A 22,907-nucleotide genomic window follows, 5' to 3' on the forward strand; every position below is an offset into this window, starting at 1 on the left:
AAAAAAAAAGGCGGGCCTGCCTGCCTGATTCCTGCTATTTTCCTTTTTAACCGCCTTGTGTGTCCGGACACGTTTTGGGTTCATTTCCTCCCCTTCCTTGTTGGAACTCACTTTGCCTGAAGCAGGAGTTGCCGTCGAGGAATACAATTTGCTTCCCCCGCCGCCGACCCCGGGAAGTTCCTTTCCGCTCGGATCCAGGAGGCTCGCCTCCTTTCGGCAAGTGGGTCCTGACAGATAGGAAGAATAAAACGGTCTGTTGTAGAGGTCGAAAGAGATTGAAAGTCCGTTCACTTAGGTGAAAAAAGCCATCCAAAAAATATATATATTCTGCATCGTCCCCTGCGGAGTGCAGCGTAGAGACACGGGACGTGTGATTTTCCCACGCAGGGGCGGGAGCGTTCCATTAACGAGGACCTGCAGCGCGCAGCGGCGCATGCGCGAGCGCCCCTGCGGCCGGGAGGCGCCCGGGAGCTGCCCGGGAGGCGTCCGCAGAGTCTGCGGCTGCAGAGGAGGCGGCTCCTGGCTTGGTCTTCGGGCGCCATGGGGAAGGTGAACGTGGCCAAGTTACGTTACCTGAGCCGGGATGACTTCAGGGTCCTGACCGCGGTAAGGAGTCGCCGTGTCCCCCCGGCCGCCCGCCGGCCGCGCGCTCTCCGGCTCCCGCCTCGCCTGAGGGCGGAGCGCGCCGTAGGCCTCGGAGACCCGGGCGGCCCAGGTGCAGGACCGGGCCCGGCCGTCAGGTCGCTCGGGAGCTTCCGTCCGCCCCGAAGCAGAGCCGGGCCGCTCTCGTGGGCGTTTCCCTCCTCTCTGCTCCCGCTACTCGGGCTCCAGGGGCGCCCTTGGGTCCCCGCGGCCCGGACGGCGTCTCGGGGCCTGCCTTCCGCCCCCCCCCCCCCGACGGGGGCTCCGGGACTCCCGAGGACTGGTGACGCCGGGGGTCCTCACGCACACGGTCACTCACGCAGCATTTATTCACTGTGATTCAAGCGGCGCTGACTTGTCAGGGCTTTTTGGTGACGACGTGAGGGAACTCGCAGGGGGCCCAAGACGAGGGAGACGGGCCGAGTAAACCGGGAAAGGAATGAGGTGCAATCAGCTAATAAGCGCTGAGGTCCGTAAAATAGAAACCACGTGCACGTCGAGGGCGGGGGGGGGGGGGGACGGATGTCATCTTTAGATTCGGTGCGACGTCAGGGAAGGCTGCTGAGGGGATCCCGGGTGGGGCAGCGGTTTAGGGCCGCCTTCGGCCCAGGGCGTGACCCTGGGGACCCGGGGTCGAGTCCCGCGTCTGGCGTCGGACTCCCTGCATGGAGCCTGCTTCTCCCTCTGCCTGTGTCTCTGCCTCTCTCTCATGAATAAGTAAATAAAATCCTTTTAAAAATTTTTTTAAAAAGGGGATGACTACCTAAATGAAATAATCTTGCTTATTTACTGTGCGTAACCAGAGTTAAGGGCTTTTGAAAAAGTTCCTGGCGCTTGGTAGATACTGAAGAAATATTTGCCAAGTAAGAGAAAGACTGGCAGGGGAGATGGGGAAATAATGGGAGCTGGATGAAAAGGAGGCAGTCCAGTGAAGTTCTTGGAAAGTGATGGAGACAGAGGAAACAGCTGTACTGGGGGGAGGGGGCGGGAGGGGTCGGGAGGGGTCGAGGGGGGGGGTCCCCCTGGGTGGCTCAGCGGTTTAGCACCGCCTTCGGCCCAGGGCGTGATCCTGGGGACCTAGGATCAAGTTCTACCCACATCGGGCCCCCTGCATGGAGCCTGCTTCTCTCCCTCTGCCTGTGTCTCTGCCTCTCTCTATCTCTCATGAATAAATAAAATCTTAAAAGAAAAGAAACAGCTGAACTGCGTGCAAAGCTTCTGACCTCAGAAGTTTATGAAGAAGGGAAAGGCCAGTGTGGCTGGAGCCATAGTGAGCAAGAGACTTAATGGCTGGAGATGGCATTGGACAAGGTGAGAGACTGGTCGTGTGCTGCAGAGCCTTGTGAGCTTGGTAAAGAATTCAGAAGATACTCCACATATAGGGGAACTGCTGAATGTTTTAACCAGTGACAAAAACGGATTTTTTTTTTTTAAAGACGTTATTCATTTATTCATGAGAGACACAGAGAGAGAGAGGCAGAGACACAGGCAGAGGGAGAAGCAGGCTCCATGCAGGGAGCCTGATGCAGGACTCCATCCCAGGACCCTGGGACCATGACCTGAGCTGATGGTGGATGCTTAAGCGACAGAGCCACCCAAGAGCCTTTGAATGAATTTTTGTTCAAATAAACTCTTTAAAAAAAATTTTTTTAAAGAGTTTATTTATTCATGAGAGACACAGAGAGAGAGAGAGGCAGAGACAAAGGCAGAGGGAGATGCAGGCTCCAGGCAGGGAACCCAATGCAGGACATGATCCCAGAACCGCGGGATCATGACCTGAGTCAAAGGCAGCTGCTCAACTGCGGAGCAACCCAGGCATTCCTCAGAAACTGATTTTAATGGTCGTAGTCTTAGGGAACAAAGATCAACAACACGTAGATTAGGCATTTCCAGAATAAAAATTTGTTTAGAAGATACTATCTTTCAATTAAATAGGCAGTAAGGCATCACATGCAAATTCAGTGTGAAATTTGGAAGATGCTTGATCCAGCTGTATTTTCTTTAAATGCCTGCTGTCACTTCTGAAAAATAGGTCCCTCTCAGCACATGGACTTATTCCTCAATGCCTCTGACAGAAATATGGGCGTAGTGAGAAAGAATGTGAGAGACTAACAGAATGAGTTAAGGTGTGAGATCTTGGTCGGGACATGCAAACAGTGCCGGATTTATCTTCCAAAACGTCGGTCTCTGCAGTATTTAAGATCTTTTTTGAAGCTCACCAACAAATGACTCATTAAATATTTCAGTCTCTGTTGAGGCATACCATCCTCGGTATCAGAGGCCACCTTTCCTTGACTGTCTTCCCTTGACTTCTCAGGTGCCTCCTACATCAGTAATCATACTTTAGCTGGCTGCCCTTACATTTTAATGTGAAATTCCCCCAAAATTCTGTCTGTCGTCCTTCCTTTGTCTTTCATTCTGTCTTGTTCAATGATCATATCCACTTCATAGCTTTATCCTTACCTGCCTCAAATAACCATTTTTTCCCCTTTAATTATGACTTCAGTCCGGAAAATCTTCATTTGAAAGACCTTCCAGAACTTTGAGTTGTGATGAATGTCCTTAAAACATCCCTGTTCACAAATCTCTTTTACATAAACACCTTCAAGGTTTTCAGCTTTCCTCAGAAATCTAAAACCCTTTGGTCTGCATTTCAGGGACTCCCATATCTTGCTCAAAAGCGTTTTCCAGCCTTCTTTTCATGAACTCTATTTGCCCTCACATCTGAGCTATCAGTGTACTAACTGCTGCTCGGCTTTGTGCTTTCTTGCATATGTGCCATGTTCAGATCTTTTGCCTTTCTCTCATATTCCCTTGTGTGCTTTTTCTGTTTTCCTGCATCTCAAAGTCAATCTCAAGGGCTATTTCTTCCTCAGCTAGAATTATTTTTGTTCAGCCCTGCGCCACTTTTTTAGCACTTACTATTCCTTGTCTTCTGATAAAGCTAGATGAGTAGGTTCTTATTTCCACAATTAGATAATAAATTCTCCCCCTGGAGAGTTTTTTTTTTTTTTTTTTTTTTTTAATTCATGAGAGAAGCAGAGACACAGGCTCCGTACAGGAAGCCCAACGTGGGACCCGATCCCGAGACTTCCGGGGATCACACCCTGAGCCAAAGGCAGGCACCCAACTGCTGAGCCACCCAAGCATCCCTGGAGAGTATTTTTTATACATTTTTTAATCTTCTACCATGCCTGCATATGGTGCTTTCATTTCATTAAATACCTTCTTAATGAATATCTGAAATACCTTTAGTTTTTAAACATAAATATTTAGAGGACAATAAATATTTTAGTATTTTGCCACATGTCAGTAACTGTTAAGAACTTGCACTTTTTATATTTAGAGTCTAGTAGAGAGCAGATTATAAATATCTATGATTATATATCAAATTGTGATTAGAAATATGTCCAGAGAAGGTAGTACTTCTGTCTCAGAATTGGTTGGGGAACTGCATGGTCAGAGAAATTTGAAGAGGTTAAATTTCTTAGCAAGGATTTGATAGACAATAGCTCTGTGTTGATTATAACTATATGATTCCTTTTCAGGTTGAAATGGGCATGAAGAACCATGAAATAGTTCCCTGCAGTTTAGTTGCTTCTATAGCCAGCCTTAAACATGGTGGCTGTAATAAAGTTTTAAGAGAATTAGTGAAACATAAACTGATAGCTTGGGAGCGTACCAAAAGTAAGTATTTGCGGCACCATTTGTGATTATTTTTTTCATGTAGAAAGAAGCTCTGGCTTCTTCCAGAGCAGGCATTTTTGAAAGGTGGAAAATTAAAGTTTCCAGACCAGCAGAGTACTCTTCATAGACCTGAAAACTGCATTCATTTACCATGTTCTATTAGAGCATTCACAGGGCCCACCCAAATCAAAGAAGAGTAGAGAAATAGCCTCCATCTCCTGATAGGGGATTAACAAGTTCCAACTTGTAAAAGATCGTAGGATAGAGATAATTGTTTTGCCAATTTCTTTGGAAAATACGTTCTGCTGCAAGACTCTAGAGCATTAATTCTCAGACCGTTTGTTGTGAGGAATGAGTTTCTTTTTTTTCAACCTACTGTGGATCCATAGTTTTCTAAAATAACAATTAAAAAGTTAATATTTAATAACAATAAATAAATTAATAATTACTAGGAAAATGGAATTTAAAAATTGATATAATACAGGCACAAATTCCTTATTAGAGTTGAAGACATAAATAACTTGGTCAAAGTGATATACAAATTTCTGAACGTAACCATTTCAGTTTGTGTCTTACCACAGACTGGTAACAAATATTTATAGAGAGGTGTCAGTCTGGGAGTCACACTTTGAATAACACTGCTCTAGAGAAAAAAAAAAAACAAATTGTAGGAAGAAATGCCAAACTCATAAGACTGGGTAAGCTAATCTTTCCAGCTAAGAATTCTTATGTTTAAATTTTTCTCATGACTTGAACTAATGTGACTTAATTATACGATATAAGTAAAATACAGTCTTTTTCATTTCCTTTTGTCTAGCTGTCCAGGGCTACCGGTTGACAAATGCAGGCTATGATTACCTAGCTTTGAAAACACTTTCTTCTAGACAGGTAGTTGAGTCCGTTGGAAACCAGATGGGTGTTGGCAAAGAATCGGGTAAGTGCTAACAGTACTACTGAACTCATTTTCTTTGCTGTAGTTTCTATTTATGTTTCCCCTTGAGAAAACATTATCTTTTAATTTTTCCATTTTTTCCAACTAAAATTAGAAAGTTGGTTGGAAGCAATATAGATGATGAAATTTTATATATAAGTGGATATTTGTAATAGTTAAAATATGTAATACAAGGAAGTATTAGAAGATAGTGAATATCTAACGGCCACAAACACATTTTTCCATCATAGACATTTGACAAATTAGGTATGTGTAGAACATAGAAAAAAGTGTTCTAAAATAGCATTGAACAAGTAAGTATTGCAGGAGTGCTAAATATAGCAGTGAGTGTGTGTGAAATGTATAAAATGAGGTAATGACCTCTTTTTAGATATGCTACCTCTTAATTTTTTATGTCTACTTTTTTAACTTAGAAAAATGGCTTTTTTGGTTTTTAAGAACTTCACTACAAGGCAATGATAAATAGTACAAAAGAAAGTACAGTATTCCTAACCCAGCTCTCAATCTGCTGTTATTACTTCCCAAAACTGTTACTGTTGATGTTTTATATATCCTTCTAGAAATAGTCTATGTAATATATGTATATATACAGTCACATATCTTTTTAATCACAGGTGAAAGCAAACATCAGTTATTATTCTACACCTTGATTTTTCCCACTTGATGCATTTCTTTCTTTTTAAGATTTTATTTTTAAGTAATCTCTACACACAATATGGGGCTCCAGCTTACAACCCTGAAATAGATCCTGTGCTCTACTGACTGAGCCAGCCAGGTGCCTCTGATGCATTTCTGATATTATTTCATGTTAACAAATAGGTCTTTTACATAGTTGTAGAATTTTATATAGTAAATGATGACATGGTGGGCACCCTTACACGTGTCTGTGCAAATAAATTCATAATACGGTCGTAAAAATTGAATTATTAGTGCAAAAGTTACATTCATTTAAAATTTTGATAGTACCAAATTTCCCTTCAGAAGTTGACACTGATTTATAATCCTGCCAATGTGAAAGTTTCTTGATGTGTAACAATCAAAAATTTTCATGAATGGTTAGGACGTGTTTTAAATGTCAGTATTTGGAAAAGCAACTTTTTTTTTTGAAAATTGGAATACTTATGAGATCTCCTTTCTGATGACTATAAGTTTATATTCTCACCACTGAATATTATTTACTGAAGCAGTTGAAGAATTGAACTTCATGTTGTTGAAAAGGAAGATGTTAAGTCACTTCTCATACATGTAGGACGCTAAGGGACGATCAGATTTTTCCCACTAAATTGAATCGAGTATTGAGCACCTTTGGAAGCAATAACCTTTGACACACTACATCCCTGTTTTCTTTTGTAGTCGTTATTAATCCATGTCATCTTATTTTGGATTGTAATTAAAATAGAGAATTTTGCTGAGTAGTGAGTATTTGATTATTAAGAAAGAAAATTTAGTACAAATAAAATCAAAATTAGAAAATCACATTTGAACTTTTTGGAGTGATAGTGTAATAATGATCTTTTCTAAATGGTGGCTCTAGATATTTACATTGTTGCAAATGAAGAAGGACAGCAGTTTGCATTAAAGCTTCACAGACTGGGAAGAACCTCCTTTCGAAATCTGAAAAACAAGCGTGATTATCATAAACACAGGCATAACATGTCCTGGCTTTATTTATCTCGTCTCTCTGCCATGAAAGAATTTGCCTATATGAAGGTATTTGGTAAATAATTTTGTATTTCTTAACCAAATAACACATGTAGCTGAAAAGATGGAGTGACACTTTTCAGACTGCTGCCCCCACGTCTCTCTACCCTCAATCCCAATTCTTTCATTTACTTTTAACTGTTAATTATTTCTGTTATTTGCTTTTCTGGTGATTTTTTTCTATGTGAAGACATTTTTCATTATTCTTAATGTGTAAAGGCAACATGTGTTCTACAGTATTGATAAGACCTTGTAGTATAATATTCTGCAATACTAACAAATAGCCTTAATTAATGATATGCTTGCCTCACAAGTGTGTGTGAACGTGTATCTATTTGTCTCTAATTGAAAACCTCAGGGAATTACCTATAGTAGTTATCTATAGAAACCTTAGTGTCTCAAATAAGTTATCTAGAATTTTTCCTTCATGTAATGGAGAAGAATTGTTGATTTTACAAATCTGCATTCATATTAGGAAAGGTAAAAAATCGTTAGCCTTTAACCTTTTGCTTTCACAATTAAGTTCAGGATAGATTTGTCAAATAGCTTTAATAACCAAATTAAATATCTTCAATAACATTTAAAGTAAATAAAAAATAATATTCTGTTACTATTATTCTCCAGTCATGCTTATTTGTTACTACTTATCTTCACTTTTTAACATTTTGAATTATTAAAAGTCCCTCTAGGGGCACCGGGCTGGCTCAGTTGAAAGAGCATGCAACTCTTGATCTTAGGGTTATGAGTTTGAGTCCCACGTTAGGTATTGAGTTTAGTAGTAATACACACATACATACATACATACATTTAAAAAAAAAAAAAAGGTCATTCTAGTATTTGCCCAGTATGTGAAATTCCTGGGAGGTTCAGTTTTATGTTTTTTAAGTAGGTTATTTTAATTCATGTGCTTAAATTTTTAGTAACCACAGGGGAAGTATTCTTAAGACAATATAAATAAATGATGCTCATAGCATACATGTTAGGTATTTCTGGTCTTATACTGATGGTTTGTAGCCTGTGATAGTCAATATGTAGGCAGTTTGATAGGGGTTGTTACACATTTTCCCAAAACTGTATTAGGTGTTTTTTTCAGATGTTTATATGAAGGTACTAGAATAGAACCTGGTTGTGCATAAATATGCTTTAAATTTACTCTCTGTTTTCCTAGGAGAGAGTAATATAAGATTGGGCTATAGCTTAAGGATTAAGCCATAGTGCAAGGGCTAGACCACTATGACAGTAGTTAAGGTTATTAGATGCTATTGAGCTGCCAAGGCATGTTTGAAAGTACTTGGATTGAAAAAACCATCTTTAAACCAAACAAAAACGTTTGGGGAGTGGGAAGTAGTTCAGTTCCTCTAACAAAGAAAGTAGACAGCTTTATAAAACTAACCCTGGGGGCACCTGGGTGGCTCAGTGGTTGAGCATCTTTGGCTCAGGTCATGATCCTGGGGTTCTGGGATCACGTTCTGCATCAGGCTCCTTGCAGGGAACCTGCTTCTCCCTCTACCTATGTGTCTGCCTCTCTGTCTCTCATGAACAAATAAATAAAATCTTAAAAAAAAAAAAAAACTAACCCTGTTAATAAGTGTATATTGAATATCAGTTGTATGTCTACCAGTGAACAAGTACGTGGTATATGATGGGCTGAAGATGTGGATACCAAAGGAATAAGTAATACAGTGTCTTAACATTGGGAATATAACACAAATATACCATGAAGAACAATTTAAAAATTAAATTATATGTTATATTTAGAGAAACTTCTGTGGACTAGAATAGTTGATGAAGGACGTTTCATAAAGCAAATAGGAATTGAGTAGAATCATGAAGCATGCATATGATATGCTTTATCTCTAAGGAAAAGATAGTAAAACAGTGTACTTTGCAGAGAAGTCACCATGGGCAAAGACATGAAGATGGGTATAAGCCCTGAATGTCCTCCAGAGTACTTATTAAAAAGAGTGTAAGAAAAAAAAAAAAAACTAGTCTACTAGTTTTTTAGTAGACTAAAAAAAACTTTTAGTCTACTGGTTAAGTAGACTAAAAGTTTTGAAAACTAGGAAAAGTTTTCCAGACTGAAATCAATACTTAGAAACATTGTAGATTTTTTTAAATGAAGCTTTGACATAGTATTTTAATTTGGTATTGATACACAGAATAAAGGTTAGATATGGTGACAAGAGCTAGAACCACTGTTGGAGCAAACAGATAAAAGTAATAAAGGCCTACTTTGAGATGGTAGCATTCCAAATTTAGAGGGCATAAATCTAAGATATTTGGACTTTGTAAGCAATAGGACAGAGAAAGTAAAGGATATGGGGAAAGGATGCATTAATGGTGATCTGAAGTGACATCTGACTCAGACTACGACTGTGTGTATATTTGTCACATAATAGGGTTATTTATCTTCCCTATGGTGGTCAGTGCTCTATAAACTAAAATGCCTTATCTACTGGGTACTTCATTTCCTAATCTGCCAGAAGACAAGAGTATTTCCTAAATCAGTCTATTTCCATGTGAATTTTTAAGCACACTCCCAATTAATGACAGAAACTTAACAGGAAAAGAAGATCTGTCCTAAGAGACTGTAGGCTTCTTAGGCGACAGACTTTTTAACATTCGTTTCTGTAACCCTAGCACCATGTTTAATATTTAGCAAATGCTCAGTAGATTGTTTGATTAAAAAAAGTAAATTAAGTAAACTGGTTTAAAATTTTGTTTTCTTTATAGCTCATTTTGTACTGTGAATAACCATATATAAATAAGTATGTGTTAACTGTAATTTTGTAAAGGCTTGTGTGTTTTTTCTTCTGGTTGTGGGCAGCTATGTTTACTTTTATTTTTCCCTAAAAATTAATGACCTCTTCATTAGTTTATACCTGCTTTGCTCTGTTTTAGGCATTGTATGACCGGAAATTCCCGGTCCCAAAACCAATTGATTATAACCGCCATGCAGTGGTCATGGAACTCGTAAATGGCTATCCTCTGTAAGTATTTATTATTCTTTAAACTATGGATCTTAATAAATAAATGTAAGATTTAGTTTTCAAAACTAAATTGATTTTGATTAAATGGAAGTTGCCTCTGGGAGATTAGGAATTACCATAAAGCTGTAGTCTCAAATGCAGATTAAAAATTCAGTTTCATTCTGACAGTATAGGTTTTATAATTTCTCTGATTCAACAAGTATTTATTATCAATCTAGTATATATCGAGCACTGTTCTAGGCTCAGCAGCGACCAAAACGAAATCCTTCATAGAGCTTATATTCTGTTGGAAGGAGGCTTGCAATAAGTAGCTAAACAAGGAAATACACAGGTTATCAGGTGGTAGAAAATGCAGTAGATAAAAATAAAGGAGATAAGGGGGACAGGAAATACTGAGGGAGGTGGAGGAAGCTGCTATTTTATGTAAATGGGAAGAATCTCATTGATGAGGTGTTTTTGGAGTGTAGTCCTAAAAGAATGAGAGAAACAAACCATGCATATATGGAAGCAATCTAGGCAGAGGGGGCATCAAGTACATAGGTCCTGGGATGGAAGCAGTGAAGAGGCTGCTGTGGCTGGAGTTGATGAGTGAGGGCAGAGATGATAAGTGATGAGATCACAGAGGCAACAGGGGACTAGATCATTTAAGGTTTGTAGGCCATTGCAAGGAATTTTTTATCTCTTTTTTAATGCATCTAACATATAAATTTGAAGTGTACAACATGTTGATTTCATACACTTATGTGTTACGGTGTCATTGCCAGCTTAGCAGTAGTTAGTACAAGGGCTTTTATATTTTGATTGGGATAGGAAGCCATGCAGGATTTTGAACTGGGAAGAGACATGATGTGACTGTTTTAATAGGATTACTATGGCTGATGTTTTGAGAATAGACTGAAAGGAGATAACAGAATTAGGAAGACAAGTTAGGAGATTGTTGCAATAATTAAGGCAAGAGACTGGTGGTTGTTTAGATCAAAGTTGTAGATTTGAAGGTGACCAAAAGTGGTCAGATTCTGGTACGTTTTATACGTAGAGCCAATATGATTTGTTTGGGGTTGGATATTGATACAAAGGAATGAGAATGTCAAGGATAACACCAAGGTTGGGGTCTGAATAACAATTTAATTGGAGGTACAAAGTTGTCATTTACAGAAATGAGAAAGACTGTAGGAAGAACAGCTTGGAGTTAGACGGTGAAATATATTCAGAGGTTCAGTGTGGGACATAGTTAAGTTTGAGATACCTTGGAATTCAGAGAAGTCTAGGTTGAGGTCTGTGTATATATGGTGTTTAAAACCTGAGCCTGAATGAGATCAGCAAGAATGATTGTAAATAAGGCTCCTAGTAATAACCTTTGAGGAGCTCCAAAATTTAAAAGGTCAGGGAAAGATGATGAACTAGTGAGAAAGACTAAGAAGGAATGATAAATGGAGAAAGAGGACAGCCTGAAGAGCTGGTGTACCAAGAGTCGAGTGAAGAAGTGTTTGAGCAAGGGTGACAAGGTTAACTGACAGACCAAATATGATGAAGTCTGTGAATTGACCCCTGGATTTATACATGGAAGTCATAAGTGGTTTTGACCAGACCTCTTTCTTTGGAACAGTGTTTGGAATGAGTTTGTTAGAATGGAAGGGAAAAAAATGAAGAAAGTGCATGTAAAGGAGTTTCGGCTGTAATTATCAAAGAAAGTATATAGTGGAATAAGGATATAGAATTGAGGCAGGGTGTGGCTTTTTTTTTTTTTTTTTTTTAAATATGTGGGAGTTATTACATCATGTTTGTGTGCTGGTAGAAATGAAGAGAAAGCCATTAGGGAACTAAGGAATGGAAATAATAATACACACATATGTTTGCTTTCACGAAAATCATAAAGAAGTACAAATAATCTGTTTTCTATACTTTCAGATGTCAGATACACCATGTGGAAGATCCTGCATCAGTATATGATGAAGCTATGGAACTAATTGTCAAACTTGCAAATCATGGACTGATTCACGGAGATTTTAATGAATTCAATCTCATTTTAGATAAAGATGACCACATCACCATGATTGATTTTCCACAGATGGTTTCAACCTCTCATCACAATGCTGAATGGTATATACTAAAGTGATTCTGGATAGGAGTGTGTTTATGTGTGATGTAATATTTTTCTTAATTTTTCAACTTTGTAATACTGTGATTTAGATCAATAACTGGTTCAAAGTAGCTGATGTTAATGGTCTAAATACTTGGGTTTTCTTTTTCTAATTTATATATTAGCATGCGCGCATGCGGTACACAAAGGTGGGGGCAGAGGGAGAGGGAGAGAATCCTTGAGCAGGCTTCCTGCTGAGCAGAGAGCCTGACATGGCACTCAGTCCTAGGACCCTGAGATGACCTGAACCCAAATCAAGAGTTGGACACTTAACAGACTGAGCTACCCAGGCGCCTCTAATTTTGTTTTTAATTTTTTTTTTTAATTTATTTATGATAGTCACACAGAGAGAGAGAGAGAGGCAGAGACACAGGCAGAGGGAGAAGCAGGCTCCATGCACCGGGAGCCCGACGTGGGATTCGATCCCGGGTCTCCAGGATGGCGCCCTGGGCCAAAGGCAGGCGCCAAACCGCTGCGCCACCCAGGGATCCCTAATTTTTTTTTTTTTTAATTAAAAAATATCAAACTAGGGGATCCCTGGGTGGCTCAGCGGTTTAGCGCCTGCCTTTGGCCCAGGGCATGGTCCTGGAGTCCCGGGATTGAGTCCCACGTCAGGCTCCTGGCATGGAGCCTGCTTCTCCCTCTCCTGTGTCTCTGCCTCTCTCTTTCTCTCTCTCATAAATAATAAATCTTTTAAAAAATAAAGGATATCAAACTAGGATAACCCTCCTAAGAATCTTACTCTGCAGTGTTTTAAAGGGTGGAAAAATGCACTTAGATCCAGTTTTTAAAACCTAGTCATTAAGTTTATGCTGTTTAAGGGAAATCTGAAGAAACCGCCTGCTTTATAAACCATCAAAAGAATTTCAATAACTTGTGTGATCTGTCAGACTTTCAAAAGCCCTCTTTCTTAGCCCTGGGACCCTTTATTCAAACTTTTAGGTGGAAGCGCAGTTCGTAAAACAAATAAAAGCCTGCTCATAAAAAGTAGGGACATAGACAAGGGACCCCTAGCACCCCATACTCTGCCTTTCCCCTTTTCTCTCTGCTCCGTGGTTGCTCCATGGTTGTTTCACCAAGCATAACTTGATCGTTGTGATGGCCTTAATAAAAATGGTGATTTTGTAGTGGACTCAGTTGCCAAACCAAGAATATCTCTCCTGTCAATTTTAGCTTTCATTTTATTATTAGAAAAGAATTTATGTAAAACTTCATCCCTGACACAGGGCAGAATCACTTTATATAGTGTGATAATCTTATTCTTCATATTACTTACCCATGTAAGCTAGCTAAGCTGTGAAATAGGATATATTTATATATATGAGGAACTTTTTCCTGAAGATGACAACCACTATTACTTACATAACAGAGATAATGAATTCTTAGAAAGTGGGAGCTCAAATTTGTGTTCAGTCAAGATTTTCTTCTTCCTGATTTTCATTAGAAAATGTCTGTACTTTAGAAAGAGAAATGTCAGTTAAATATAAACTTAAAGAATATTTCCAACCAAACAGTTACTACTAGATGAATAGGTGTTTGAGTGGTTAATATATTTTTGGATGATGACTAATCATCATTTTTGTTAATAGGGAGTAACATAGTCACACAATGAAGGAACATCCAGGAACCACCAGAAATGAAGGAAACGATGACAAATCATGACATTTCAAGTGTAGGCTGCATTATTCTATAAGGAAACAGTGTGATTTAATTTGGGATTTAATGGGCAAGTTCTGGGATAAAGAAGTGCTAATCACCAGAAATTAAGGTGTAAAATAATAAATAATTAAAATATTAAAAGATCTGTCTCTGCTTTTGAAGATTTTGAAATTTTTGTCTACTTAGATGAGACATAGACATATATAAAAAGATAATTTTAGAATAATTTATTGAGGTTTTTCCCAGGATGCCCTAAAAAGGAAAGAAGAGTGGCATTATCTTTGTTTCCGGACTTCATCTTTCTCTAAAATATTAATTAATATTTCAAGTGTGTAGTCAATTCTACATCACCCTGTTTCTTAATTCTCCCTTATCTAGAAACCAAGAGAATTTAATGCGTCCTCACTGCTTTATGGTGTCCTCAAAAGCAACCTGATATTCACAAGTCCTCTACCCTTGGTCCAGATTAACATGTCTTCAGATTTATAAGCCACCGCATTATTTATCTTTTTGGCTCTTGCAAATTAGCTAATAGATAATAAAGATGTATAAATAAAACATGATTTAATAATCCCCACAGCTTTTTTAAGGTGTCACTAACCTATTTTATCTTCAGGTTTTGCAGTCATCTGGGTTTCTAGTGGGTATAGCTGATGAGAAGTATAACCAGACAGACTGGAAACTATAGAGGAAAAGTGGAAACCTGCTTCCACACCACAGATTGCGAATTTTCTGAGATTCATATACATTTTACTTTCTTTTAGTATGTCTGTTACATATGGGAAGACCTCGAATTTTCTAACTACAGGGACATACTGTATGCCTTTGACAGCTTATATTTCCTGTTAGTTTCTCTGCTTTTAATTTGAGTTTTTTGAATACACTAGTAACTGATTTGTTTCTTATGTTTTTTTCTTATGAGTAACTTCCTTATTCGTAATGATGATTAAGAGTGTCTCATTAATAAGGATATTGTCATTGCCTAATAAAAAGCATAAGAATAAAGATTATATCGAAAGTTCTTGCTTTTACAGGTATTTTGACAGAGATGTTAAATGCATTAGAGATTTCTTCATGAAACGTTTCAGCTATGAAAGTGAGCTTTATCCAACTTTTAGTGATATCAGGTTTGTACTCTGCTTTGCTTAAAATGATAAAATTCTGTTTAATATCTGATTAATTTAGTTCCAGAGTTTTAAGTTAGTTTAATCTAAAAAAAATTTCCAAATAATGACCATCAACAGGTTATAATCACTATTGAGTATCATTGCTGTCTAATGTATAAATGAAGCTTAAACACTAGATAAATTCCTGCCTTTGGTCTATTAAGGCATGTTACTGAGTTTGGGGGGGGAAACATAACATAGTTTCTTGTAAATTCACAGACTTTTTACTCCGTGCAGTTTAATATGTGAATTTTTAAGGAAGCAAGTTAAATGTTAATTGGATTTATGTTTTTCCTTCATTCGGAACAGAAGCCATTCTGATTCATGGAATAATCTTATGTAAATTCTGAAAGCAAAATTTTCCCACTTATTTTATATACTTAGTTAAGATACTATTTTCTAATTTGGAACGATTGACATAACTTAAAAGAAGTCATCTCTGGCCCTTTTGAAAGTTAATTTATTAAAACAGTATCAACTGAAGTTTCTCTAACTGCAGTTTTTCCTATTGCTTGTTACTCTTTTTCCTAGGAGGGAGCACTCCCTTGATGTAGAGGTTTCTGCCAGCGGCTACACAAAGGAAATGCAGGCAGATGATGAACTACTTCATCTAGTAGGTCCAACTGATAGAAATATTGAAACAGAAGATGAGTCTGAATTCTCATATTCTGATGAAGAGATGTCAGAAAAAGCAAATGTTTGTAGTTTAGAGAATCAGAGTGATCTAAACTCTACAGATGAGTCAACTGACTGTTGTGTATCATCTGGAGACCTTGAACAAATAAAGGAAGATGATTTGTCAGAGGAGAGTGCACACAATTTTGAATTACCTGAACTCAGTCAGGCTTTAGAAGAAATAGAAGAGCAGGTCATTGACAACAGTTCTATAACTGAGTATTCTGAGGAAAAAAACAAAACTAAAAATGACACCAGGCAAGATGGTAAAGCAAGTCAAGGAGGAATGCCCATGGGCAATGAAGAGTATGAAGATGCATGCCCTCATCTGATTGCCTTGTCCTTAAACAAAGAAATCACGTCTTTCAGGTATAGATCTGTTGATTGATTTTTTGTTTTGTTTTGTTTTACTTTAACATGGAGGCCTATACTTTCTTCAAGTCTGGTAAGTGAATGGGTGTGTTGTTTGTTCCCAAATGATGCAGTGGAGCTACATTCTGCCCCATTATATGTAAAAAATGAAATCAACCCTTTGTTGGTAAAATTCACATTACCCCCTACAGGAGACCTGATCCTAGACAACCTTTTGTTTCAGTTTTAAGCAACTCTGCCTTAAAAATACAACTCAATTACTTTAGAAGAATTATTTACAAATAGTTGATAAATTGATCAAATTGAAGATGGATGAATCCTCATGTATTTTTGTAATTTTAAATCTGATGTATCTTTTATTTATTTTTTTTTAAAGATTTTATTTATTCATGAGAGACACACAGAGAGATTGAGAGAGAGAGAGAGAGAGAGGCAGAGACACAGGCAGAGGAAGAAGCAGGCTCCATATAGGGAGCCCGCCATGGGACTCGATCCTGGAACTCCAGGATCACGCCCAGGGCCAAAGGTAGCGCTAAACCCCTGAGCCACCCGGGGATTCCCATATGTTTGATTTATACATAGTCCAACAAACATGTAGTAAATGTACTTTCTTCATAAAATATCTACTTACTAGTGAATTTTCTTTGGTACTTTGAATCCTATATCCATACTTATGTACAGTTAAGATTATATTACTGTTATTTTTCTTATAAGAGTTTCTTCTTACAAATACTAATATTAGCAAAAGATTAAAAAATTAATTTAGGATAGTTTGTCCAGAATCAAACAATTATAATTTAATGAAATGGGCTTTTATTTATTTCAAAATTATAATATTACAAAATTAAATCAATAGTACATTTATTAGGCATTTCTTGATACGTATTCAGGCTTATATGCTAAGGCTGTCCTAATCTTTAGAGTTTTACTGTGAAGGAAAAAAAAATTTTCTGCCTTTTTTGTAAAACTGTATCTGGAGTCTCAGGGCTATAATCACTCGATTAATAAACTTGTAAAACTGAATTAAAGTCACGGGTGGCAGTGGCTGAGGATTATAAGTAATAGAAAATCTACTCGGGTTAAATAGGTTTAGCACATAATTTGTTCTCTTTGAACACCTGTTGGACAAAATCTTTATTATTCAGAGTACAAACAAGATAACATGTTGATGAATACTATTGACTGTTAGGGGTCAATATTGTCTGAGTTTGTTATACCTTGTATTCATTAAAACTTTGGACAACGTGTAAAACAAGTTAGTTTCCATCATTGCAGTTTTTCTGCCTTAGTAAAATAGACTTCATAGACTAAGAGTACTATCTATGTTCCATCTATTGTTGTTGTTTGGAAAATGGCAGGGAAGTATTCCAAGGATTTATATGTAAGAGGCAGATAGGTGTAAAGTTCAGTGAAAGAAGAGGAGAGGATTAGTGGGAAAGGTATGAATTGGGGGGAAGTGATAACAAATTTGGTGGCTGAAACATTCTGTTATTTTGCAATTTTGATAGTGACTACTTGAATGCTGACAAATGAAGTGTTAATATATTGGGCTGAATTGTGAGTAGTTTTACCTTCACAGAAATTTTCAATATGATCTTTTTGGGCCGTTTGTTACGTCTTTAGGTTTTACTATCATGTAGGAAAATAGAAATTAATTACCCATAATTAAATATAAAAAATTAACTGGATAATTTGTGATTTTCTTTTAATTTTAGAAATGAAGAAAATACAGAAGATACTAAACAGTACAGAACAAGAACTCTGAGTGTTACATCTGTGGGCAGTGTTTTAAGCTGTTCAACAATTCCTCCGGTAACTATTCAACATTTTCCAGTGATGATTAGGTCACTACTGTGGCCAGATGTAGATACTCCTATATGGTCTAGTCCCTGCATTTTAACAGTGCGGAAATTGAGGCCCAGATAGGTTACGTGCCTTTGCTCAGGGTTCCCCAGTGACAGTCCTACAGCTGAAGTGTAAAGATGCTCCAGTGTCACTACCTAGTTCTTCAGTTTTGAAGGAGAAAAATACGTGATTTAAAAATTTTTGGTATCCTAAATTTTTGTTAGACATTTAGCAGGAATGTTCAAAAGAATCTCAGTAAGGGACATTTTCTTTGCAGGATAGTGAACACAAATAGTCCAGCTCCTCAGGAGCTTTACTGCCTGTCATCCTTCTCTCCAGGGTACCCAATAGGAAGAATCAGTTTATTTCCTTTGAAGTTTCTAAGGAAAGAGATAACATTACATTGTTGGTGTATTGGTTGTTTTCCTTCTGCTTAAGGGCATTCAGTTGAATACCATTGAAACCAGTTTATACTGATAACTTCACCTAAAATGAGCAAAAGAAAATCAATTTAGAAGTTAGAAAGGAACCAAAATAATGTGGAATGTGAATTCAAAAAAAGTAAGAACTTTATAGTTACTGAACTTCTGATTTTCAAGTTCATATATATTGTCAGCAAGTTAAAATGTATGTCCTATGGATATAATATGGGATATGTACAAAACTAAATGAGAATGATCAAAGACAAGTTAAAAATAACATATCATATTTTATAATATAACAGACTTTTAATGATTCTAGGAACTTGACAATAGAAGCATTTAGAGCTTATCAGACAAAAATAAAAATGTGAAATTCTGTAAATGTATTGATTTTAATATACTGTTTTTTTGTTGGCCTTGTAATTCACCTGATTTTCTGGATGTAAACTTAAATCTATGGAATTTTGAAAACATCTATTAATTACATTAAAAGATAAGTCTCCCTTTAAGTGCAATGCAAGTACTTTTAAGTATTATCAACCAGTTTTTATTAAGAATTTCTCACACTCCTTAGGGATGCCTTAGGTAGGACAATTAAGCGTCTGACCCTTGGTTTCCACCCAGGTCATGACCTTAGGGTCAGGAGATCTAGCCCGAAAGCCCCTTGTCAGACTTAATGCTCAACCAGAATTTAAGACTCCCTGAGGAGATGTAACAAGCCCTGGGTAGTATAGAAGACTGATGAATCACTGACTTCTACCACTTAATTAACATATAATTAACATTAATATGTAGTGTACAATTAACATTAATATATAATTAACTTGAATTTAAATAATTTAAAATTTTTCCTTTTGCTCCTCTCCCCGAAATAAATAAATCTTAAAAAAATGAATTTCTCACACTTTTTGATAGCCTGTCCACCATTAGCTGTGGTATTTTCTATATTTAAAGAGTATTATTTACCCCTTATTTCTCAGATTCTTTCTTTTTTCTCAGATTCAAAACATAAGTACTTTTATATAATTATAGTGGTGTAAAATCGGCAATTGCATATAAAGAAGTTTAAATTACTAATTAATGCTACTTTCTTAAATTCTAAATTATGCTGTCTTATATATATAGACATTATATAAAGATGATGACATTGACATTGTCTTTAGGTCTTGACTTTATCCTATTTGCCTTATAGCTAACAGGAACTGAAAGTTTAAAATGGGGTTAAGCCTATAATAATATAAAATACAGATGTGCCATCTAAGAGAAAAAAAGATCTAGCCTAGCTTGATCTAAAAGGTTTCCCTGGGGATCCCTGGGTGGCGCAGCGGTTTAGCGCCTGCCTTTGGCCCAGGGCGCGATCCTGGAGACCCGGGATCGAATCCCATGTCGGGCTCCCGGTGCATGGAGCCTGCTTCTCCCTCTGCCTGTGTCTCTGCCTCTCTCTCTCTCTCTCTCCTCTGTGACTATCATGAATAAATAAATAAAATCTTTAAAAAAAATAAAAAATAAAAAAAAATAAAAGGTTTCCCTGTTGTCATTGGAAACAAATTGATCATCTTAACTCTACATTCTTTTGGTAATTTGGTCACAGTGTTTTCCTTGAGGTCACATTTTATTTTGTTAAAGGGTCTGGAGAAAACAGTTTATTTTGTAACCTCCGTTAACTTGATGATTATTGTTGTGGTATCTGGTAAAAGATTCTCTTTGTTTCTTTGAAACTGTAATTATAAGATCTGTTTTCTTCATATAAATACCTGTATAGTTTTCCATTGGCAAAGTTGCCACTTACCAATCCTGTTCTTCCTAATATATAACAAATTCTAATTAAACATTAAGGTATATTCCTTTTTAATAAATGTAAATGTGGCCAACAACAACAAAACAAACAATGGAATCAACAAAATGCATGACTTTTGTTAATTTTTTTATGTACTCCCTGAAATAATACACAAGTATTTTGTTTCATCATTTTATTTTTTTATTCTTTTTCGTGCTTCATTTTAAAAAATATATACTAAACACGATTTTTCTCACTCTTAACATGAAAAAATTTAACCTTGTAAGATTGTAAAGTGTTATGGATTAAGAAGAAGTACTTGCATTGTAATACAATCTCTCCTTATTTACTTCAGCTTCTTGATAGGATTATCCTATGGTCTCATCAAAGTGAAGAACCAAGGGGAAATTCAAGCAGAACACTTAGAAAAGAAATTGATTTTTTTTTCTTGCCAGTATTCTAGAGGCATCTATGAATTAATTACTCTTATTTAAATGTGGTGCATCTTCTCCTGTTAATTGCCTGGGACTTTTCATCTCCTATTTATTGATTACCTTCTTTCCTAGTACCATCTCTTTCTCTTACCTGGTTTATTTATTTATTTTTTGAATAAATTTATTTTTTATTGGTGTTCAATTTACCAACATACAGAATAACACCCAGTGCTCATCCCGTCAAGTGCCCCCCTCAGTGCCTGTCACATATTCACCCATTCACCCCACCCCCCGCCCTCCTCCCCTTCCACCACCCCTAGTTCGTTTCCCAGAGTTAGGAGTCTTTATGTTCTGTCTCTGTCTCCCTTTCTGATATTTCCCACACATTTCTTCTCCCTTCCCTTCTATTCCTTCACTATTATTTATATCCCCCAAATGAATGAGAACATATATGTTTGTCCTTCTCCAATTGAGTTACTTCACTCAACATAATAGCCTCCAGTTCCATCCACGTCGAAGCAAATGGTCTCTTACCTGGTTTACTTTATTTGGCAGTATAGATTCCGGTAACTATATGAGTGAATGGGGCAGTCGGTGCTTTTTATTGCTAAAAATGTCTTTTCCTGTTCTCATACTTGATTGGGAATTTGTTTGAGTTGTGGTTTGGAAATAATTTCCCCTCCAAATTCTGAAGGTATTGCTCTTTTATCTTTGTTGTTTTGAGAAGGCTGATAATTGCCTTTCTTCCTAGGATAGGGAAGAGTTGCCAGTCATGCTTATTCTAAACTTTCAGCCCATCCTACAGCTTTCAGTTCTGAAACTTCCAGGATACCAGTTTTCTAAGTCTCCTGCCTTACTGGGTTTGGGTGACTACATCTCATGGGGTATCAGCCTTTGCAGGGACCTAACTTCTGTTTCTTCCATCTGTTTCCACCCTCTATTCTCTTACCTTTCTTCCCATTGAGAATCATTAAGACTAAAATTAAGAAGGATAACTCGTTAAAGCCTGTTATTTAATTGAGTGTAGTCTGCTTAACTATGTTAAATAATGCAGAATCTCCACCTAACTTACCTGGTCCAGAGTTTTATAGTACACATATACAATCCAAGAAACTGTGTTAGGCAGACTAATGCTTCTAGCCCATTTTTACCTCAGATCCACTAATTTTTTTTCAGTTCAAAATAATAAGTTTATTTTTATATACTGCTTACTCTGTGTCAGATACAGTTCTAAGTATGTTACATGTACATGTATTATGTTAAAAATAATCCTCTGGGCAGCCCGGGTGACTCAGCAGTTTGGCACCACCTTCGGCCCCAGACCTGATCTCCAGGATCAGGTCCCGTGTCAGGCTCCCTGCGAGATCCACTAATTTTTTAACCTGACCAATTTTTAATAAATGCTTCTAGATAAGTTGCATAGGGTGGGGCTTATTAACAAGAGACCCTTGCTTCAACCTTTGCAGTGTTTCTTCTTTAGGAAATAAGTTGGGTGATACAAGTTATGTACAAGCTGTAGTGCTTCAGATGAGGAAAAGGTTATTGGGAACAGAATATTCAAATTTCTTATTCATCTTGTAAAGTGACATTGGTGGCCTAGGTCTTAATAAGAAATAATTTGAATTTATACTGAGAAAGCATTCCCTATCTCCCAGAAATTATACAAAAACTCTTCCATAGAACTGTTGCCATCAGGTTATCTCTACACCTGAAGTTATGGAGGCATTCTTGGATACATTTTGACCAGTTGTGAATACTTTCAAACATAATTTTCTACTAGAAGATGTGTCTACTTTTACCTCGAAAGCAGAGAAGCAGTTTTTTATCTTGTTGGGTATCTTGGTTTTTGGTTTTTGGTTTTGGTTTTCCTGATGGACGCTAGGTGGCACTATGGCGATTTGTGTTATTCAAAGAATTGTGTACTCCTTTTTGCTATAATCTGTATTTCTGTTAGGAATTTAAGGTCTATTTTGTAACCATTAGTTTGGTGTTTATTTTATTGCTGTTTCATATAGTACTGTCAGTGTTTGGAATTTAAGAAATTAATGCTCTTAAGAATTTTGAAAAAAATAATGTAAATCTTTGTTGTATTGAATATTTTACTTCTTATCAGAATGGTCTTATCAGTAATACTAATTCATAAAATCTTTCCAGGAATTGGTGAAACAGAAGGTGAAACGTCAGTTGACAAAACAGCAAAAATCAGCTGTAAGACGTCGATTGCAAAAAGGAGAAGCAAATATATTTACAAAACAACGAAGAGAAAACATGCAAAATATTAAGTCAAGCTTGGAAGCAGCCAGCTTCTGGGGAGAGTAATATATTTAAGATCTTGAATATTTTTCAAAATGTTACTATGATCCCCCTTTTAAGACACCCCTTCACTAGTCTTTTCTAGACCAAGGCAGATACATAAATGGATAAATAAACTCTTTCATCTATTAA

General features: G+C 37.2%; 1 protein-coding gene across 6 annotated transcripts; it reads left to right on the top strand.

Annotated features, from left to right (window-relative positions):
• The first annotated feature begins 424 nt into the window (after nt 1-424).
• On the top strand, nt 425-22,907 carry RIOK2 (RIO kinase 2). 6 transcript variants are annotated; one of them, XM_049108163.1, is made up of 11 exons: nt 437-606; nt 988-1,111; nt 4,191-4,329; nt 5,123-5,263; nt 6,816-6,991; nt 9,884-9,972; nt 11,881-12,072; nt 14,806-14,898; nt 15,469-15,981; nt 17,700-17,796; nt 22,617-22,907. In XM_049108163.1, exons 2-11 carry the CDS (start codon nt 1,082-1,084, stop codon nt 22,779-22,781), a joined length of 1,635 nt encoding a protein of 544 aa, XP_048964120.1. In that variant the 5' UTR covers nt 437-606; nt 988-1,081; the 3' UTR covers nt 22,782-22,907. The 6 variants fall into 6 exon arrangements, with proteins under 6 accessions (XP_035570255.1, XP_025292876.1, XP_048964120.1 ...); XM_035714364.2 differs by lacking the exon at nt 988-1,111 and adding an exon at nt 1,830-1,953; XM_049108165.1 differs by lacking the exon at nt 988-1,111 and adding an exon at nt 1,830-1,953 and having other exon boundaries at nt 440-606; nt 5,147-5,263.

The sequence above is a fragment of the Canis lupus genome, chromosome 3 (genome assembly GCF_003254725.2).
Source record: "Canis lupus dingo isolate Sandy chromosome 3, ASM325472v2, whole genome shotgun sequence".
In the NCBI taxonomy this organism is placed as follows: Eukaryota; Metazoa; Chordata; class Mammalia; order Carnivora; family Canidae; genus Canis; species Canis lupus.